The 15,486-nt window shown below is 32.7% G+C and overlaps 1 protein-coding gene and 2 long non-coding RNA genes across 9 annotated transcripts; 1 reads left to right on the forward strand and 2 right to left on the reverse strand.

Moving 5' to 3' along the window:
* Positions 1-1,342: 1,342 nt before the first annotated feature.
* Positions 1,343-3,896, reverse strand: LOC118481684. Of its 2 annotated transcripts, XR_004866011.1 has the most exons (4): positions 3,673-3,896; positions 3,497-3,562; positions 2,174-2,576; positions 1,343-2,008 (listed from the first exon to the last, which is right to left on the reverse strand). It is a non-coding gene; the product is annotated as an uncharacterized LOC118481684 (long non-coding RNA). The 2 variants fall into 2 exon arrangements; XR_004866010.1 differs by having other exon boundaries at positions 1,343-2,576.
* A 3,741-nt stretch (positions 3,897-7,637) lies between these two features.
* On the forward strand, positions 7,638-14,845 carry LOC110878078. 6 transcript variants are annotated; one of them, XR_004866013.1, is made up of 7 exons: positions 7,638-7,979; positions 8,634-8,711; positions 9,215-9,424; positions 9,944-9,983; positions 10,064-10,108; positions 13,657-13,780; positions 14,488-14,730. XR_004866013.1 is itself a non-coding variant. In XM_022126331.2 (5 exons), the coding sequence occupies exons 2-5, from the start codon at positions 8,697-8,699 to the stop codon at positions 10,105-10,107; spliced, it is 309 nt and encodes a 102-aa protein (XP_021982023.1). In that variant the 5' UTR covers positions 7,641-7,979; positions 8,634-8,696; the 3' UTR covers positions 10,108-10,338. The 6 variants fall into 6 exon arrangements, 2 of the variants coding, with proteins under 2 accessions (XP_021982023.1, XP_021982024.1); XR_002557596.2 differs by lacking the exon at positions 14,488-14,730 and adding an exon at positions 13,886-14,438 and having other exon boundaries at positions 7,639-7,979; positions 9,944-10,108; XR_002557595.2 differs by having other exon boundaries at positions 7,640-7,979; positions 9,944-10,108.
* Positions 10,569-11,920, reverse strand: LOC110878079. The gene is made up of 3 exons (XR_002557597.2): positions 11,274-11,920; positions 10,977-11,028; positions 10,569-10,861 (listed from the first exon to the last, which is right to left on the reverse strand). It is a non-coding gene; the product is annotated as an uncharacterized LOC110878079 (long non-coding RNA).
* Positions 14,846-15,486: the final 641 nt, after the last annotated feature.

The raw sequence follows: 15,486 nt of genomic DNA on the forward strand, positions 1-15,486 counted from the left end.
CCCTCACTGATCACACAAATACGCATTCATAAACGAATCCCTAATTCCATTAATACGACACAACAAGCAGCTAAAAGTTTAAAAATACCTAAAGTATCTTAAATAAAATGAGAAAATACTTGTATCCACACTCCACTATCAAGCTTCTGGTCCGGAAAGCTTACAAAGTTACATATATAACACGGTGGTCAGCAAACTTCATCGACTATCCAAATTATTTTTTAAGTTATTAGAGAGCATTAGATTGCCAATCAAGAATTAAAGAGCATAATAAATCATAACATATTTAGCCCTAAGGTTTAGCTATTCTCTAGAATGGGCTTGAACAAAATCAAGAACATTATATCTAAAACAGAATTGAATTGAAGCTGATACTAAGCATTATATCCCATACCATACCAGAGCAGAGACGAAGAGAGAATGCAACAGATCTCCAAACGATGTTGATTCTGCCCATTTTCTAAGACGTGACATGACTAAATCTTCTGGCCAACATAAAACAACCTTAGCCCTAAAATTATAGCAAATATATTTGAATAAACTAGTGCTAATACCCGCGAATTTCGCGGTGTTGAGAAATGATACGTTTTTTATTTTATGAAAAAAAAATTACATTGAAACTGATCAACCCAAGACCACGCTTTAGTTTCATCCCCTAGACTACACACCAAATGGTCGGACAGGGACAGGTGCAACTTCTCGAAGTCTTCGTTATAACAAAACAACTTGTAATAAAAATGTTTTTAGTAAATTAAAACATGGTAACAAAAACTTATGTAACTGGCACCTTGAAGAAGTAGTTGACCGGTTGCTGATGTAGCGAGGTATTTGGCATGTAGTCCGGCAAATGGTAAATTGATTTCACATCGGTTATAGATTTGTATAAATGTAGAACACACGTAGATTTAATAATGATAGTTCAAAACCCATGAATGCTTTAAAAGAGATACTGTAGAAACACAATCTTACCCAATTTCATGAAGAAAAAAAAGATCATATGGATGCATATCACGAGTCCTTCCATACATGGTAAGACATGCAGGTCGGGCCAGGCATGGTAACACATTATAATGGGTTCGGATTCGAATGGGTCATTTTTTTTAAAAAAATGGTAATTTTGGTTCGGGTCAAAACTACTTCGATAAAAATTGATACAACTCACAACACGGTGTTTTAGGGAAAAAAGCAAGAGAAAAATATGGAAAATGTAGTAATAATAATAGAAGTAAAAAAAGGTGGGTTTTGTTCTTTCAGTTCGACTTTCTTGAAAAAGAAAGATCCTATGGATGCATATCATGATTTAGTGTCTTTAAATTTAATTTTGTACTTAGTATTCGATATAACAATATTAATACATTGTAAGTATCATATTTTTTTTTTCAAGTGAGTAGTTCTGTTTATGACAAAATCATACGAATTCTAACAGTTAACATATTATAAAACATTTAGCTCAGCAAACATCTCACACCTTGTTGTGCTGCTTTCGCTACATATCAGTCCATGTAAGCTTTGAAGGCTTCAACTTGTTATGAAAGTACCTCTTACATTTGAAATTTGCAAACAGAAAGTCTACAGATTTGGAAACAATATTAAAATGAAAAAAACAAATAGAGTCCACATTATATAAATATAACTTTGAATTGAATTGAATAAGTCTAATACCCCTACCAAGATAAATCTTTTGGCCACTGTACCAGTATGAAAGAGAACAAAGTATATGAAAAAAATATATATTAGTAACCATCAACAATGCAACAGAATAATAAAATGATTATCCCATAAGCATTTTTTTCTCAAGCAAAACTACCAAATGCCGATTTCATGCTTCAAAAACTCATTGTCTAAATGGATCTTTTGGTCATTAAATATACCTGATGCACTACTCTACTCTCATTGTGTCAAAAGTTTGTGCTAAGGTCACTTTGTGTGTACCTTGAAGCTTGACCCGGGCCATCATCTTGGGCGACATGACTGATTTTCCAGTATCATCACATGAGACTCACATACCCTGACAACCATTAAAAATGGGTAAAGTAAACTTATAATTTAAAATGATACAATAAAAGTTTTATAATTCATAGGTGGTGCAAAACAATTAGTCAACCTAAAGGTAAAATTTAATTTAATTCAACCTAAATTAGTCTTGCAAGTTGTTAAGAGACATGCTGCGTACCTGTCTTTGTTTGGTTCTAGAATCATAAATCATAAACTGAGCTCTTAGATCAACCATTCGTTATTTGTACAACTACATCAAACCTTTTAATTTTTAACCATTCAAAAGTTAACTGTTGTAATTATAAAATACGAATTATCTATCTAACAAAACGTAATGGTAAAACGCTTACCGGCCGGAGATTGTGTGATGTTAAGATCTGAAACTGACCATCATTGAGAATGGGCTCACCTTTTTTTATTTCTTTTAACCATGTTTTCATCATTATCATGATCATCAGTCACCACATATATTCCGCCGACTTGTTTAAATGCTTTAATATTCCTTTGTAACAAAATGTCACCTGTTAATTTGTTGTGTTTTCGATCCAAATGATTTTAATCTTTCTCCTACCTAATTTTCTCTGCGGAAGAAATTTGCCAACCCAAAATCAGCAACTTTTCATATCATGTTCCATACAATTGAAAACAAAAGTTAAGGTCTGAATTCATACTTAATGCTAAGCATCAAACCATCCTTTGATCAAAATCAAATCAAGTATAGATTTGTTAATATCACCAAGTAACAAAATTAACCTGTTTATGGCTATCAATGTATGATCTAAGAGCTCAGTTTATGCTCTTCTCTGTTTGAATTGGTGGAAGAGTGATTTGAGAATAGCCTACAAATCGTAGATATCTGTTCCACGTTGGATAAATGTTTTTAACGGGTTTGAGGCAGCCAATCGTTGATTCTTGTAGCTTTACAACATTTTGATGAAGACGAAGGTGTAAAGAACAGGTATGAGAAAAGTCTTAAAGATTTGAAGAGTTTTAATGATGCGGGTGACCCGTTTACTGAAGAATTTTATAAAAATTTTCTGTTCGGTTTATAGAAAACAAATGGTGATGCTTGAAAAGTTACAGGCCAAGAAGACAAAGTTGGATAAGAACATGAAGTGTATTCAAACATCGAGGAAAGTGTCATCGGTTGTCTTTGTGGCTACTTTTTACGGCGATGCTGATATGCCCTGTGGTGGTGGCTACGATAGCAGCACCCCCAGTGGCTGTTGCACTGGATAGCTAGAGGTAATTTGGTATTTGATTTTTCGTAAGATCTTAACATTTCTAGTCTATGAACCATATTTTCGGCCTTAAAGAGTACTAAAACAAAAAAAGAGAACTATATTGCATCTTTTGTTTTCAAATGGTTACGGCAAGTCGGCACTTTTTACCATCTTTGTTACAACATAAAGAGGAACCACAACTTAATAATATGCCATATATGGTTCAGCAGATGGACTTAGGTATGGTATTTGATTATCTTGTTAAATAAACCACTAACCTATGTGACCTGAAGTGATTCTTCGCGTCTGATCTCAAACACCCTCATAGAAGCATCTTCAACAGCCTACACAGAGTGAAATTTCAATGAATGAAAATCACATATCTAGAGACATTATATGTTCTAAAAATCGACAAATTTGAAATTAAAGATCCTAATTTCTAAATAATATGTACCTTGTTCGGAGTAGATGCACCAGATGTGATACCAATACATGACCCTTTGGTAGCCAGTTTTCTTTTTCAACCCTGATGCTAAGATCGATAAGCTTACTCAGAAGAGATTGGTGGTAATTAACCTTCAATTAATCTTTCTAAATCTCTTGAGTCTATTGCAAGCAGGTTATTTCATCGCCTTACATTCCATTAATTATTTATGCAATTGCAATTTGTCTGGAACTTTAACCTGTCAAGAAGCAAAGTTAATATATTATATGGTCTTTTTCGACGGTTAGGGAGGTTTTACACTTTTATGCATTTTGGGAAAGTTATGACTTATGTGGCCAGCTCAACATATTAACAACATATAAAACAATCATAAATAACAAAAGATAAAAAAACATCAGCAACAATCCAATTATAAGTTTGTTACGAAGCGTTTAGTGGAAATGTATTTAATCAAGAGCCACAATGAAGTGTAAAAATGATTTTGGTATACAAAATAAGTATTTTGCCAACCAAATCAGATGTACCTTTTGTTTAAAATGCTTATTGAAAATCCAGTCTCTTTAAATTTATGTTTGTTTAACTTTGTTGGCTAAAAAGTATGATATGCTTGCATCTTCAGCCGATTTGTTCAAGTAATAATTAGTGCCAACCAATTTTGCTGCATCAAAAAACTATTAAACAAAAAACTACTATAATTATGCTACAACAACTAATCAAGGACATATCTAATGAGGCTGCACATTGGTCATCTTCTTTTCATCAAACTCGTACTCCTTAACTGGCATTTTCCAGCCTAACAATCGAAAACAACCTGGAATTAAATAAAAAGCTGAACCTATAAATTAAAATTATAATATTTCTCAAGTCTCGACACACCTTTAAATAGTGAAGAAACTTCAATTAAGTTTACTAATAATTAAAAAAAATCATTCTTTTATTTCTGTTCTTTCAAATCTGATGTTCCTTGCATATAGTTCTTATCTAAAATTTGAACAAAGAAAGGCCTAACACCCTGCCAAATGCAAAAAAGTAATATGACATCAGGTATGTATCATTTATAGAGTTTAATTCACTTTCATCCACGAAATCAACAAATCTAACTAATATGAATATATTATTCATGCTTATTAAGTCTGAAGTTGATTTGAAATTCATACCAATTTTCAAAATCCAAATAAAATACAGTTGGTGAGCAACATTCCTATTGAACATGTGGTGAGGACAAATCAGATCTGATAGTACTTGATTCAAAATTTTGGAGATTCACTATTTGCTCTTACCCATTCTGTATTGGTCGAATCATTCAGTTCTTCCTGCACCATATCAAAATCAAGATATAAGCGTAGGAAAAGTGTTGTCAACTGTATTTTGATTCTTAGTTTGGTGACAAAAACGGTCTGTTTTTCATGACAGTCGAAAATTATAAGATCATATTGCAAGGCTAGTTAAATATAAGACATTATAAACTTTACAGTAGAAACAAACCTCTACATCTATTTTAGTAAAGTTGACCCTTCCCCAGATTTCAACCTTTATAGAGACCCAAGGAGAGATAGAAAAATTTGACCCTTCCCAGATTTCATTGTCAATCAAACCTACAAAGAAAATGGTTTCTTCACCAGACTTTTAATAAATTGTTGATTGTTTTCTCTTGCTTATATGATTAAACTTTTTAATAAAATCTTCGGCTTCCTAAAAAGATTAAAACCATATAATTACTTAGCACTTGCTTAAAAGTAAATTTAATATAATCTAAACCAACACCCACCATGATTATTTAAGAAAAAAATACGATATTGAAAAGTACCTTATGCAAATCCAACCCCTTGCAAATGTTATTCTCTGTAAGTATTAAATTAAAGACTATATCAAATACAAAAATTAAAGAAAAAACCATATACGTAATACCTTATCATACCTTAGTGTCATCGTTGGTGACGGCGTCACCATCATCATCATCATAATCTTATCATCATCAATTAAGCGCAAAAACTCTCAAGATCCCTAAATAAAATTGAAAATTTAATCATCTTAACAAACATGCAATAGAAACAGATCTATAATGACAAAATAATTGATGAAAATAAGATGTGTATAACTAATATATCGAGTATTTGTCATCTATTAATTCAGTTATAAAAAAAGATTGACTCGAAAATATCATCATCATCATCATAAGCTCAACACCAGACCACCAAATCGTATGAAACCCTAGTAGTCAGATCTGGAAAATAAATCTAAAAACAAAATCATCTCAAACAACATCAATGTTCAAAACCCTAAATATGAAACTATCGGTCAATTATTTTGACGATAGAAAGACAAAATCTATTACGCAAAAAAAGATATGAATATTCTCTTAATATCAGAATCCTACCTTGATGGAGACGACATTGATGTGTAAGAGTAGTAAATAGATCGAATAGCAAGAAACCCTAGCAAAAAACGATTGAATATCAAAATCAGTTAACAATGAAAACATAGATTTAGAAATTGGAATGATAAAATCAGTATATTTAATCGAAAACATTGATAATCTAACCTTGAATTCGAGCGTTGATATGAAGATCTATGAAGATCCGTAAAGAGCTGAGCGTTGATTACTTGGATCTTGGATTGTTTGATTGGAAAAAAATGATGAAAACCCTAATCGCTGGATTGAAGGATGAAGAAACCCTAGAGCTGCTGAAGAAGAACGATGTTCGAAGAGTATGAGAGAAGAATGATTAGGGTTTAATATGGACCGAAAATGAGGACCCGAATAGAGTAAGTGGATCCCGTGTCGGGTTATTCAAGGGAAATGAGGAAAATGAAGTTTTTGGCGGGAAAATGAGATTTAGAGGCCCTAGGAGGTGGACATGTGTCCCCTAATTAAGGCTTTTATTAGGTTGTATAGATTTCACATTTTTATTGAAAATAACAAATATCTTTATCTTTTGACTGTGCAAAAAATGTCATGCCACCAACATGCTTTGGTAGTCAGCACATTCTCTATTTTCTCTGGCGATTTAAGTAACCCCTCTAAGTATATAAAACCATTTATATGTAATGTCTCAACATTCCAATTAAAACCAAAAGGTAATATTTCAATTAGACGAACAACTACAACTTGTTTCTTTATGTAATTGTGTATCTTCATTTTCATAGTAATTGAATTAGTGATTAAAAGGAAGAAAAAAAAGTTGAATAAACCTATTTATCAAATAGGAAGAAAAAAAGTTGTAAAAAGAGAGATGCACATTGGCCATGTATTGCTGCATGGAATACAACGAAAGATCATTAGAATTTATAAACCAACAACTCAATCATATTGTTTAAAAATTAAAAAAATGACAATAATGAAGAACATTAGTATACCACAACATTTGAAAGATGAATAAGACCTCCAGGTTTTAACCGGCGGTCATTGGCAAGTTAATGTTACTGAAGGTCTTCTTGTTTCTCGCCTTCCATCTCTACCACAAAGTAGAAAACAACACGACATCAACCACCTTTTTCCATCTTTTTGACCCAGCTTATTTCCGCCCAATTTTAATCATCTCCGCCGTAGATTCAAACAAAGCCTGAAACGGGAGTTTAATCCATACTAAAACGTTCCACCAAATCACTTTCGCCAGAATGCTTTATGAAGACAATTACAAATATATATATATATATATATATATGTATATAGGATAAGGATCATTACAGAACACTAATTATTGCGAGAACAAAAAGAACAACTCTAAATCACTAAATTTTGGGATTTAAGGTTCATATTTCTTAAATTTTATTTTTCTTACATTCATATGTGTATTATATATACATAAAAAACATATTTTTCCCTACACATAGTCTACATACATGTAGATAATTTAGCCTACACATAACCCACATGTGTGTAGGTTATTTAAAAACTGAAGATTTTTCATATTATATAATACTCTAATTTCTAACATTATTGTGCAATAAGAGTTGTAACTTGTGTTTAATGAGTTGTATATGCTTTATGTTATTGTACAATAGCTCTTCAATATGTTCTGAGACATGCAGATACAAAGGGAAAGGGAGGAAAGAGAGAGAGCAGCAAGAGAGAGAAACAGAGATGCAGAACGGCGAGTCACCAACGACCGGCTCCAAACGCATGCTCGCCTCCCACTTACAGAATAGAAGTCGTCAAGTCTAGGGTTTTCCGGTGAAAATTCGAGGGTTCAGAGGTGGTAGTGGCGAGTTCCGACTGAAGTAGTGGCGAACCTTTGCGAACGGAGGCTATAGAGGAAAACGAACAGAGCCTTGTGAGTTGGGTAAATCTTTTGCAATCAATCAAGTGACACGAGGTATTCTTCTTACTTGAAATCCTAAACTTTTTGGTTCGTTTTTGTGTTTGCACCCGTAGGATAGGTTAGGGTTTTCCCAATAATCGGACTGAAGCGTGGTGTTGTGGTTGATTGATTAGTTTTCCCATTTTATGAACGGTTTGTTACATGATCTTGAAGCTAACTTGAAAAATAAAAAAGATGGGGAAATTACAGAAGAGCCCTCGAAGGCGTTAGAAAGCGATGACGATCAGTGGGGAAAGTGGGTGAAGAAGAAGATGCAGACAAGGATACAAGTAACGAGAATGTCTACAGTGACATGCAGTTGAAACTAGAGTTAAGGGATAGAGTCGATAATCTATTTAAGTTCTTTCATAAATTAACTAATTTAAAGGGCAATAAAGGAATTAAAGAAATGGCATCGAGCTTGGAAAATAGCATCGGTGATAATGACCCATATTCCAGAAAGGGATTACTTTATAAGCTTTTAACAAGAATCCTGAGCAAATACGATGTACCTGGTTTGGAATATCATTCGTCTACCATTGGTCGCCTTTTTAAAAGCGGGTTTAGATGGTTTGGTTTGGGTCAGCTACGCAAATGATCATACTTTATGCATCTTAATTGTATGAATTGTCGTATATCAATTATTTAGATACTGAATATTTATTTTAGATTGGGCAGGCAAAACCAAATCTCTCTGATCAAAATGTTATACTGGTGTTTGTTGTGGGAGGCATGAATGGCATTGAGGTACTTATTTATCCACTTGTATCTTCTGTCTCTGTTAATAGTTGAATGCAGATATTTACATGAATAACGCATTTGCACCTCACAATTATGACCTAGGGTTGATTTGTATAATATTTTATAGCTAGACGGGTTTACTTGAGCCACCCAAATTATACAACGGGTCAAAATGGGTCACTCCTATAAAGCTAGCTAGATGGGTCACTACTATAAAAGCTGGCTAACTTAGAATGTGGTAAAATGGACCAACACCACCCATCGTCAATGTATCTTGCCACCACCTACTGGCGGCAACTGACATGACAGCCGTCACCGTAATCTCCACTACCGCCCTTGCCAAGTAGTCGTCACTACATGTGAACCCACTTTACCAGAAGCTGTTTAGACCTAAACCCAATTTGACCTATCAGCTTACCTAACCCGACCGTTTTTGGGGACATTGCTGCTTTTTATTTATTTATTTAATTTTTTTTTGTCTGATCATGTAACCCTGTTCTGTATTGAAGGTACTTGAAGCTCAAGAGGCATTATCTGAAAGCGGAAGAGTGGATGTAGAAGTTGTTCTTGGCGGAACGACCTTTTTAACTCTGCCGATATGCTTGATAAGGAGAGTGGTCCCTCTAGATGGGAGATTTGAGCACGTAGTTCTCTTTTGCACTTCTACTCCCGACCACGCCATCATTTGGATAGACAGGGAAGTCAAAAGGGCTTTAGATGTAAGTTTTCCTTTCTAATCGTATTAGTTAAATTTAAATCATCATGCTCTATGAAAATCATTAATCGTTACGGTTGACTTACCAGAGTCCATATAATTTAGTAGAAAGTCATTTTTACTATGTATTCAATATTCCCTCTGGCCTAATATTAAATTTGTAACACATTCTTTGGAAAGTTAGTCATTAAATCATTTATTTTTATTACAAAGAATTAGTGTTGTGTTACTGGATTGAGATTATCAAAAGATTCATATATCTTATCTTGATTAAAGGGTATTTCAGATATATTACAAATTTAGTCATTTTACAAGATAGTCAGCTATTTTACCTTTTTAACACATACTTTTTCAAAGAGTAAACCGCCAAAATGGTCCCTGAGGTTTGGTTATTTTTGTCTCTTTAGTTTAAAACTCAAACCTTTTTAATCTAGGTCCCTGTGGTTTTAATTTTGTTGTCATTTTCATCCAAAATCAAATTGAAGACCTAAATTCTTATAGGTTGTAGTTTTGTTTTTGCCAGCTATATTCCAGAAGAGATGAGAACCCCACCTCTTTTAAAAGTCAGTGTCTCACACAATACATTCTTTGATACAAATATTTTTATCCTCTGTTTTAAAGATCAACAATTCTTGCAAACAAGGATGCTTCAAGACCCACAACACCGTCAACAACTGCAGGATATGATGTAAGCTTCTCATTCGGAACATTTATCGCTCTAACATGTTAAATGCTCATATGTCAAATTTAGGGCCACCATTTTTGTATATGTGATTTGTAGATGTGGTTGTAGGAAAAAAAAACTTATGTAAAAAATACTGTGTACCCGGCCGCAACGCGGCGGATACTTTTCTAGTTTTATTTTAAATTCTAGTGTGAGAAACAATAAATCTTACATTTACAACATTTTCATTTACTTTTTAGGTTTTTAGGATTGAAAAAATGAGTGATTCATTTCGTTCTGCGTGTTCTCGCATTATTTAGTGTTCTGCATAGAACCTTCCCCTATATATATATATATATATATATATATATATATATATATATATATAACGTTCAGTAAACAAACTATACTATTAATAAAAAGAAGCTGATTCATTTCTTAAATTTACATGATAATGAATAAACTTGAATGTAAAACACCAAAAGAAAGAGTAATAATCAGTTGGTTATTGTCAGAAACTGCAACTTGTAAACTACAACAATAAGATGGATTAAACATGCATAATTAACATCATGCATAGATTTACAAAAATATTACAGCCTAAACTGCAAGTTGTAAGATACAATACTACACCATTACCTACCAAACTTATGAACTCATCTCAGAAGAGTGTTTCCCATTAGAAAGATTGGTCTTTGTTTCTGTTCACGCTCTTTCTGAGCAAACATTTCATTCCAATAAGCAAACGGGTCAGCATAAGATCATGTTCCAACCTCACTGGGAAAAAAAGGTAAACCAAAACCAGCAAACTCATTTAGTCAATAGTCACTAATGTTGCAAGATATTTATAAAAAAAAAAAAAAAACTTGTGGTTTCAATTCTCAGTTTTTACCTGCTTGCCCTCATCCTTCCTCTCGTTGCTTTCTGTTCGGTTAGCAAGTCGTCTAATCACAACATCAAAATACACTTCTTAGATATAGAACAAAACTTCTATAAATAGCTTTTTACGATCCTCAACTTCAGTTAAGAAAATGGTATTTTACAATGTATTATCTTCAATTTCCCCTTCCGGTAAGAGTAAAAATAAAGCTATTGGATGTTACCATTGATGCTAATCGACATACTTCATACGAATAACCGCATTTATAATCCATCAAACTGTAATGAAATTTAAAGTACTAAATTCTACCTCCATTAATATCCTTATCCGAAAAGTACTTTGTTTTCAAATAACCCACAAACCGAGCCGCATACTTCTACAATTTCTCACTTTGCTCCTTGCTATATCCATGTCCCAATTCACACTCAAACACAGAAATACTTAATCAAAACGATTAACATCACAATACACAAACAAAAACAGTTCAACCAACTTAAACTAACCAAATCAATCAACATAATCACAACATTACCAGATCGGAGCATTTAATAAGTCCTTTGAGCCTCGAATCGTTCTTAATATTAATCCGGCGTAACTGAATGCATCTTGACCATGGAACAGAGTCCGGTTCGATAAGATGCTTGATCTTATCACAATAAACATCAACTGCTAACACAGTTTGATTCGTCTCTGACAGCAGTTTCTCACACAAATGCGAGCCGATGAATCCTCCGGTGCCAATCATGCAAATTGTTAACGGATTGAAGGGCAGATCTTCAGCATAAATAAAGAGATGAGAGAAAAAGGAGAGAGAAGTGCCTGATTCATTTGGTAGTGGAACTGAACTCAGAGAGGGGGGGGTGGTTTGAATTTTGAAACCCTATGGTTTGAATTTTGAAAGATGGGTCTGGATTTGAGAGAGAGAAAGAGAGGGATTGAAAGTACAGATTTGGGCGGGCCTTTGAATTTTAAAATGAGCTCTGGATGGATGATTAGTATTTTAATTTTAAAAATCAGATTATATTATTATATTATTTAGATTTATAGATTTATATATATATATAGGGTTGGGTTCATTTTAGAACTCTAAATAATTACAGAACTTTCAGAACTCCTAATAAACAATCATTTTATATATATTTTTTTGTATTTAGGATCTTTTTATCATCTATTATATGTATTTTTATGATTACATACATGTTAAAAGTAGTTTACATATGTCTAATAGCCAAATTATATATATGTGTAATAACTAATTACATATATGTAAAAAAAACTAGTTTACATATGTGTAATTATAAATTTACACATAAAAAATGATAAAATTACTCTTAACATGTAGGTAATTATAAAAATACACATAATAAATGATAAAATTATCCTAAACATAAAAATATATAAATAAAAAGATTGTTTATTAGGAGTTATGCGAGTTCTGTAAATATTTATGGTTCTGAAATGATCCTTACCCTATATATATATATATATATATATATATATATATATATAGGGTAGGGTTCATGCGAGAACCACCTTTATTGCGAGAACCGCGAGAACCAATGTGAACATGGGGCAATTTTGTAAATAACAAAAAACTTTTAAAAAACTCGCTTACCTGATTCCATTTACAATTGGACTTCAGTCATAAATTAAACTACATTTAATAAAAATTTTCACGTCCACTCTCTCCAAAAACTCTGATTAGATCCAGATCTCTCAACATTTCTAAACCTTCAAGCTGAATCTCTCAACAATACTCAACAGTTCGTCCCTAAATCTCTCAACAATACTCAACAGTTCGTCGATTACATCATCGTCTCGAATACATCATCACTTCACCATCATCAGTTCACCATATAGAAGCAGTTCACCATATAGAAGCATCGAAGCATCTGGATTGAGATTTTATATTAGATTTGAGATTTTACCTACAGATAGTCATATAATCGAGGTTAGTTCCCAAAGTTCGTCCAAAGTCAGTCGTATAATATATATTAGGAACATAATCATCGATATCCATTCGTAATTAGGGCAAGGTGATTATAAGCATTGTGGATTTTTAATCTGTTCGTAATTAGGGCAAGGTGATTATAAATATACATGATTTAATGAGTGTGTCATAGTGAATTTGAGCAAATAAAGTTAATAATATCATTCATGTGCATAGTGAATTTGAGAAAATTTGTTTAGGATACGTGTAGATGATTTTGAGTAATTAGTATATGTTGTTGTTGTTGTTTTAGGTAAAGCACATGTGCATAGTGAACTTGAGCAGTTTTGTGTAAGATATGTGATTAAATATGATGGTGTTATTGTTTCATGCGATGCACATGTGCATAGCAAACATGAACCATTTTGTTTAATATACGCGTTTATGGTTATTTAGTGTAATTAGATAATGTTAATGTTGTTGTTTAAAGTGATGCATATGTGCATATTGAATTTGAGCCCAAATTGAAGTTTACATATGGATTGATTTTAAATATCATTATAAGAATATGTGATGCACATGTGCATAGTGATTCAAAAGTGCATAATGACCATGACATGTGACGCACATGTGCATATTGATGAACAAAGTGTATATAGATGCACAAATGCATATCGTTTACGGTGATGAAAAAAGGTGTTTAATGCACATGCTAATAGAAATTGCATGTTTGGATATATTATGTTTCAACTATTATTGTAGGTAAAAAGCTGGAAAAAAACGAAGAAAATAACATTTATGTTGAGATATAATGACGAAGGGGCAACAAAACTGCCGGATGATAAGGAAGGTGAATACAAAAGTGTTAAACGAAAAGCCAAAAAAGGTTGGTTATTAGTCAATGATGCTGTTGGTAGTATATGCACACGTGCATCAAATTGTTACTTTCATTTTGAACGATGTTGTTTGATGTCATGTGCAATTTTTGCAGGAGAAATAAATACAAGGAATAGGACAAGTAAAAAGCACGATGTTGTTTGATTTGTTGAGTGTTAGGGTCTTTTATTGAAGCAAACCTGTTGATAAGGTCCATCATGTTAATGCACATGTGCATAGCTTTACACATATGCATATCTTGTCAGATTAGTTTAATAAGGTCAATCATATTGATGCATATGTGTATAATTACGCACATGTGAATAATTTGCTATAATAGGTTAATAATGTCATGTAGTTTGCCAGAATATGTTAACAATGTCATTTATAATGATGGACATGTGCATAGTTTGACAGAATAGATTGGTTACTAATTAATGTTAAATATGATTGGTCGTAGTAATACGAAATTTGATTTGGTAAGGGTTAGTTTTTTACTGAAGCAAACCTACTGATTAGGTCAGTCATGTTACTGCACATGTGCATATTTATGCACATATGCATATTTTGTCAGATTAAGTTAATATGAATGTATTACGGCATATGCACAAGTACATTATTACTTTAAAACATAAACATTGTACATATTGTATGTAAAATGTTTATTGCACATGTGCATACATGAAACAATTGATGTACTATATGTAATGTATGCAGGAAAAATATATTCAAAACTGCTCATGGATTGACAACAAGGACATATTTGATGAATAGGTTGACATCTCGGAAAATGATAGACTAAGAGGCGTTGAAACAGTAGGAGTGTTGGAAGATGCTTAGTAAATGGAAAGACGAGCAGAAGGTGTGAGGTTGTGAACTAATGCAAATGTTATGTGTAGGTAGTTTGTGGACATGGAATACAAAAGATAATGTTTGTTAATATATGATGTATTATGTTGTTTGGTAGAGAAAATTTTGGTACTACACATGTGCAAAGATTGATATAGCATACATATTCGTATTGTTGTATTGTATAATGTATTACAATGGTTATATTTGTTAATTTAGGATGTAATATGTTGTTTAGTATAGTATATGCCGGTGATGCATATGTGCAATAATGATTGTTGCTCGGATTATGTGATTCCTTATGATAAGGGTGTTATATATATTGGTTGTTACATAAAAGTTGTGTGATAGTGTGTTAATGTTGGTAATGCACACGTGCATTAGTAAAAAACAATAAACATGTTAGTAATGAATATGTGTATATTTTGAAATATTGTATATTTGTTCATATCATATTACGTATGTGGTATCCTATTACGTATGGGGTACCACATTACATATGTTGTGGTACCCTATTACGTATGGGGTATCACATTACATATGTTGATGTATATGTAAAGGAAAACGGATTATATGTAGTTAAAATATCCATGTATGCACATGTGCATTGGTCGAAACAATAATAATATGTAGTGAAACATTAAACATGTATGCACATGTGCATTGTTCGGAACAATAACCATGTGGAGTGTATGTGGTACCCTATTACGTATGGGGTACCACATTACATATGTTGATGCATATGTAAAGGAAAACAGATTATATGCAGTTAATATATTCATGTATGCACATGTGCATTGGTCAAACAATAACAATGTGTAATGAAACATTAAACATGTATACACATGTGCATTGTTCGACAGGAAA

This window comes from Helianthus annuus, chromosome 9 (assembly GCF_002127325.2).
Source record: "Helianthus annuus cultivar XRQ/B chromosome 9, HanXRQr2.0-SUNRISE, whole genome shotgun sequence".
Taxonomy (NCBI): Eukaryota; Viridiplantae; Streptophyta; class Magnoliopsida; order Asterales; family Asteraceae; genus Helianthus; species Helianthus annuus.